The sequence below is a fragment of the Protomyctophum bolini genome (genome assembly GCF_963924005.1).
Source record: "Protomyctophum bolini genome assembly, chromosome: 7".
In the NCBI taxonomy this organism is placed as follows: Eukaryota; Metazoa; Chordata; class Actinopteri; order Myctophiformes; family Myctophidae; genus Protomyctophum; species Protomyctophum bolini.
The window spans coordinates 5,664,067-5,670,691 of record NC_137868.1 but is presented as its reverse complement, the minus strand read 5'-3'; the positions used below and the strand labels follow the sequence as shown (position 1 = coordinate 5,670,691).

Genomic DNA, 6,625 nt, shown 5'->3' with positions numbered 1-6,625 from the left:
GACAGTGTAGGAGAGACAGACAGTAGGACAGCTGAGAGGGAGACAGTGTAGGAGAGACAGACAGTAGGACAGCTGAGAGGGAGACAGTGTAGGAGAGACAGACAGTCGGACAGCTGAGAGGGAGACAGCTAGTGTCAGCGTTCTCCACTGCTATTTTCACTGTTTGAAAATGTTTTATTTTTTACAATAAGAATGAAAAAAAGGGAACGCTTTTGGACGTTCAAGGTTTCAGACGGTATGATGTGGTTGCCAGGTTGCCTGGTTGCCAGGTTCCAGACCCAAAAGAGAAATTAGACACGTTCACTTTGCGCCACGTTGTGAGCTTGCAGATCGGCTATATTTTCACTATACTTCTTAAATATTCGTTTTCTAATGTATATGTATAACACCTTTGATTTTTACTTTATTTCTTCATGAAACTGAAGAAAAAAAAATCATTGAATGTTTTGTGAAAATGTTGTACGGAAAAATCAACAAAAAACAAAGCGACCCATACGGATGTGTCCACTCCGCGCCCCACAAATGGGTCCCGACCCACTGTTTGGGAACCGGTGGTGTATTCCGTCTCGCGTAGTGAGATGATCTCAGCCTTACTGATGATGTGTCCGTGTGTGGAAATATCATTATTTTAATTTAGAAAGGATTGCCGCTATATTTGTTTCAAAGAGCTTCGCGCCAAGCTACCTATATAGCCTACATGTATTAGCTACAGTATAATATACTGTAGCTAATACTATACTAAAGTTATACATATTATGTATAACTTTTTTGGGGGGTTTTGGAATTGTTTGATTGATTGAATACTTTGTTAGCAGTTTGTAGAAAAAAAGCACAGGAAAGTACAGTTCAATAGGTCTGCTATAAGAGGATTTAAAACCCAAGAAATCCTATGGCTTGTTTCCATTGGGGTCTTTCATATTGACATTCATCTGAATATTTAATGACATTATGTATACAGTAAACATACAGTAGGCCTACTATGCAAAAGGTAGTGTATTTTATTCTCTTTTTTAAGTTGACAGATAGTTTACTAGTTTACACATTTCCGTCTTCGGTTTAATTGGACAAAGCAAGGGTAAAAACAAAGACATTGTTTTTATTAGTTGTTATTATTTTACACTTTGCTTTGGCACTGCAGACGCACGTTTTCTCATTGCAAGTAAAACTCCTTTTAGAGGCAAGGAAGCAACCAGGTGCTCAGGAGGTGTGCAGGTATAAAGAAATAGTAAAAAGGTGCTCCTGGGATCAATCGGGATAACATTATATATTATATATAGAACAACGTGGAGATCCGGGCACGCTCGATGTTCAAAAGGAGGAAAACTTTATTGAACCGACATGTTTCGACCTATACGGTCTTCATCATTTTAATTTAACTGAATGTGTACGGGCTTGTCTTATTGGATGACAAAGAAAACTACTACATTTGTACGGGCTTGTCTTGACAAAGAAAACTAGGTAACAGTGATGGGGAAAAAGTACTCAAATGTTTCACAAAAGTATCAATACTGCAATGTAGAAATTACTCTGTTACAAGTAAAAGCCCGGAATTAAAAATGTACTTGAGTAAAAGTACAAAAGATACACCACGGCGCGACACATTGTACACCGGCTATTTTCAAATTGCAGAAATGTATTTTGGGCTGAATGAAATGGTAAAAGTAACAAATGTAGAGGAGTAACAACAATACCTATAGTATACTTGGATCTGAGATGTAGTGGAGAAGTAAATACTCAAGTAAAGTACCATGTAAAGTAAAGTACTTGGTTACGTTACAGTTTACACAACCGCAGCTGAACCTACAGTACACGCCCAGTGCTTTGAAAACCAATCCTGATACCATCCCGATAAAAGGGACCACCCTTATAGTATTTGTAATGGTTCTGTGAACCTGTTATTATAATTTTTTTCCAAATCTCTGAATAGTTTCCACCCAATTCAATTCAATTAAATTAAATTCAAAGGGCTTTATTGGCATGAGAAAACATATACGTTTACATTGCCAAAGCAGAAAGAACAATACAACAATACAGCAATACAATCAAAACTAAAATGATGTACATTAGAAGGTCAGAATAGATAGGTATAGTGCAGGAATATACACAATGATTAGTCTTTAGGGTGGTTGTGTTCCATTTGATATCCTTCTCCTATATCACAGCAACTCACAAATCTTGCTGCTGTGTGTTTGCACATTGTTGTACTTCGCCCAGCAGATATGGGAGTTTTTTGTCATATTGGTCATGTTTTCAAAATCTCTGTGTGTGGTTGTAATCTCTTATCTCCATATTTCAACTTTTTATGTTTTATTTTATTTATATTTATCTAGTAAAACAATGCCCTTTATTCATCATAGGGGTAGAGAGAGAGAGAGAGAGAGAGAGAGAGAGAGAAAACAGCTAGGTCACTGTCTCTGCAAAGTGAGTGGAGACAGAAATGACCGCATGTTGTCAACATTTTAGAAGTGTTGTAATAATGCCAGTTTATAGAACATTGTGTTATAATGAGACTGGCGCGCTTCATCAGATCTGGGTTGCTCTGTCTATAGAACCCATTCAAAACCACCACCTTAACGAGAGAGAGAGAGAGAGAGAGAGAGAGAGAGAGAGAGAGAGGGGGGGGGTGGGGGTATATATGGGTGTGGTGTGGCAGAGACATTCTTGTTTGTTTAAACAGGATCAGTCTGGCGTCGGTTGTGCCAGCTGTGCCAGCATTCTGGGCGGGAACCCCTTTTGGTGTTTTAAGCATTGTTACTTTAGCTATTGAAAAATAGCAGATCTACAAGTTCATAGTGTGGCACCGAGTGCCGCGGCGCAAATTTTTGAATATATATTCTTTCACAGCTAACGTTTTTTAATTCAAATATTTGCTTCTGAGGGGTTCCTGCAACAACACGTTTTCAGATGGGGGTCGGCGGCCAAATACAGATAATTCTGGGGGTCCTTGACATGAAAATGGCTGAGCACCACTGACATAGAAACATGAGGTTTTTCAGAAAACTGAGAACTTAAAAGACTTTTGTTTTTTATTCAGCTTCAGGTCGAAACGGGTTAATGCATCAGTTCCATCATCCATTATGTCCGTGATCTGTATAGGCTACCACTGCCATTGATACAGTCCATCTGGTTTATTAATATTAATATTCTTATTGATATTCTAGTGTCCTTGCTGACATGACACCTTATACAGACTTTATACTAGACATTAGGACAGCTGAGAGGGAGACGCTTTAGGAGAGATGGACAGTAAGACAGCTGTGTCCGTCAAGAGAAAGGTAGAAAAGTCCTGTGTATATGAGACTGTCATGCCATGGAAAGAACGATTTTTACTACACACCAGACGGTTTTGTGATGAAGAAGACCTACTTTCCCCGGTGGATGCACTCTGAGGCCCCCCACCACACCAATTTTTTTCACCAGATGAAAAACATAATTGTAGTTACTCCACTGCGCCCTCTACAGATATTGCCAAGAGAAACTCCCAGATTTTTCTTGGGATTACAAAAATAATTTACTGGCCCCCAAAAAATTCATTTTATACGTGTGGTGGGGGGCTCAGAGTTCATCCACTACTAGGCAAAGTAAGCTTTCTTCATCACAAAACACTCATCACAAGAGGCTGTGCTGTGACCAGAGCTATTCTGGGATGATTCTGTGTTCTTGCCTACACCAGTGTGTTGCTTCTAATGTTCAACCGTTTCCCTCTGCCCCCTGTCCTCCTCAGCTATGTCCTAGTCTAATTTTTGACCGTTTCCCTCTGCCCCCTGTCCTCCTCAGCTATGTCCTAGTCTAATGTTTGACCGTTTCCCTCTGCCCCCTGTCCTCCTCAGCTATGTCCTAGTCTAATGTTTGACCGTTTCCCTCTGCCCCCTGTCCTCCTCAGCTATGTCCTCTAATGTTCAACCGTTTCCCTCTGCCCCCTGTCCTCCTCAGCTATGTCCTCTATTGTTCAACCGTTTCCCTCTGCCCCCTGTCCTCCTCAGCCATGTCCTCTAATGTTCAACCATTTCCCTCTGCCCCCTGTCCTCCTCAGCTATGTCCTCTAATGTTCGACCGTTTCCCTCTGCCCCCTGTCCTCCTCAGCTATGTCCTAGTCTAATGTTTGACCATTTCCCTCTGCCCCCTGTCCTCCTCAGCCATGTCCTCTAATGTTTGACCTCTGCCCCCTGTCCTCCTCAGCCATGTCCTCTAATGTTTGACCTCTGCCCCCTGTCCTCCTCAGCCATGTCCGGCGGAAAGGTTCCCCAGCTGGCCGGTGCCATGATCCTGTTGATCGACGTGTTCGATAAGTACGCCAAGAAGGACGGTGACGCCGAGTCGCTCAGCAAGGGAGAGCTCAGTGACCTGCTCAAGGCCGAGCTGGGAGACTTCACCAGTGTGAGTGTTCACTTAAAAATAATTCCCTTAATTTTGGTGTGTGTGTTGGTGTTAAGTGAGTACTTAAAAAATGTTCCCTTTACTTTTGACCAGTACTAATTTCACTGCCTATTATCTCCCACACTGACGAATACTAAATGAAGACCAAGCAATGACTAAATATATTATATTGGGTTTTAAATTGTAAAATGTCGTAGGCTCAATATGTCAGTTTGTCACCTCCTCCTTCACATTCAATAGAACTATAGTAAGGACTATAGTAAACAACGATAAAAGAAATCGGCGTAACATTTTGTAAAAAAAAAATGCAAACCCCACATATTTAGCAACTTGTTCGAGTTAATGTCCCCGTCCCCTGTTAAAAGTAGCCAAAATTGTTAAACCTAAAGAATGCAGCAAATGAAAAAAAGTTTAACACTCATCTTTTACTTTCTCTAATAACAAACCTAAAACATGAACCTTGGTTTTAAAGTTTTTCTTTAACCCATTCTGACCGGGCACCCATTTTGGTGTTGGCATCATGTTATGCTTTAGCTATTGAAAAATAGCAGATCTACAAGCTCATAGCGCGCCACCGAGTGGCGCGCTACGAGCTTGTAGGTCTGCTATTTTAGAAAAATCGAAGAGCGACTGACATTTTTAGAATCTGATCTCAGGTCAGAATGGGTTAATCAGACCAGTGTGTGTCCAGTGGAAACCCCGTATGAATCTGATCTCAGGTCAGAATGGGTTAAAGTATTATTGGTTTTTATTGGTTTAATTATTTCTATGAATTTGATGTGTTCCTTACTGTAACCCTTTCTCTCTCTCTCTCTAGTCCGGTGACAAGGCAAAGGTAGAAGAGTTCTTCAACCAGCTGGACGAGAACAAGGACGGAACCATCTCTTTCCAGGAGTTCATGGTCTTCACAGCATCACTGACCATGATGATCCAAGGGATGTCCACCAAGAAGATGTAATTCAATCTTCTGCTAGAGAGAAGAGAGGATGATGGAACGCTGTGGGGGGTTTACCTTGTTGTGACTCATGGGGGAAAAAATAAAACTGTAACCATGTCATTTCATAACACAAATAAACATTGTTATACAATCTTGTTTGCTTCATTGTTCCTCAAACCCTCATCTATTACAGTGCAGTGTTCCTTCTACAGGGGGGGAACCACCACATCTTTGTGTGATATGAACTTGTTAACCACTTGATCCCTATAGCATTAATACTATTTTCCTGAAAATAACCTGATCTACAAGCTTGTAGATTGGATTAGATCTTGAGATTTGGTGTAGAGGGGAAATATTGGAGAATCACTGAATTATGAAGTGAGGGGCTTTTAGAAGCCTGCACATACGGCAGGGTCACTTTCATTTACTGCCACTATTGGCTAGGTTACATTATGATACATGAATGAAGTGTGTTATTGTATAAAACAAAACCAGTCACAAGATGCAGTCTATTTATATTGACCCACATGACATCACATGCTGTAAACAAGCATACTGTATGTCCATAGACTCCTTTGGCTGCCAATTATGTTTGTGAAAAAGTGTCCTAGTAACAAACATTAGACGTCAATAGACTTTGGCTGCATTATGATTAATAATAATACGTTCAAAAGCCAGAGTGCCAAGTACAGCGGAGAGCCACAATTAAGTTTACAAAGAGAGGGTTTAAGAGGGTCAACAAACAAAACCATGAATTTACACAATGATAGCGCTGTCAAACAAATATGAAGGCATCTATGTAATCTATGAAATATCTTTATCTGGAACACTATGAAGTTGGGACTCCCTGCATTGAGGACCCTGATCTATATGTCAAGGTTATAATAGTTTGGGTCTTTGGGACTATTCATTTTGGTTTTGTTTTAGTTAGTTTAGGCCCATATTGTTTTCCTCTTTTTTTTTTAGGACCGCTATAGTCCCTCCTATGCCCAGCTCTGTGTGTTTGTGTGAATCATAACGATGATTTGGCTGATCACCCCATAGCGATGATGTGATTGGCTGAGAGCAGAAAAGTGAAGATGCAAATTGTGATGATGTATGATGACAAGAGCGCTTTTATACAGGTGTGATGTGTTTTTTTCTAATTCAGTTAGTTTAATTCATTTTTAGAGATGATTTGCTATAGTTTTTATTTCTTTAAAAAAATGTTTAAAAAATAGTTTTAGCGTTGTTGCTAGATCGAAAGATGTGAGTCGGGCCTATAGGTGTGCGAAATCTTTTTCCTATACAATCTCTCCACAGACAAAGCGT

At 40.2% G+C, this 6,625-nt stretch overlaps 1 protein-coding gene across 1 annotated transcript in view; it reads left to right on the top strand.

The window, feature by feature from the left end:
* LOC308318432 (protein S100-A1-like) overlaps positions 1-5,465 on the top strand; it is a 6,067-nt gene extending 602 nt beyond the window's left edge. The window contains exons 2-3 of the mRNA XM_080767987.1: positions 4,223-4,377; positions 5,195-5,465. Coding sequence (XP_080624113.1) covers positions 4,225-4,377; positions 5,195-5,335 — 294 coding nt within the window. The 5' untranslated portion in view covers positions 4,223-4,224 and the 3' untranslated portion in view covers positions 5,336-5,465. The remainder of the gene's footprint in view (positions 1-4,222; positions 4,378-5,194) is intronic.
* The last annotated feature ends 1,160 nt before the right edge of the window (positions 5,466-6,625 follow it).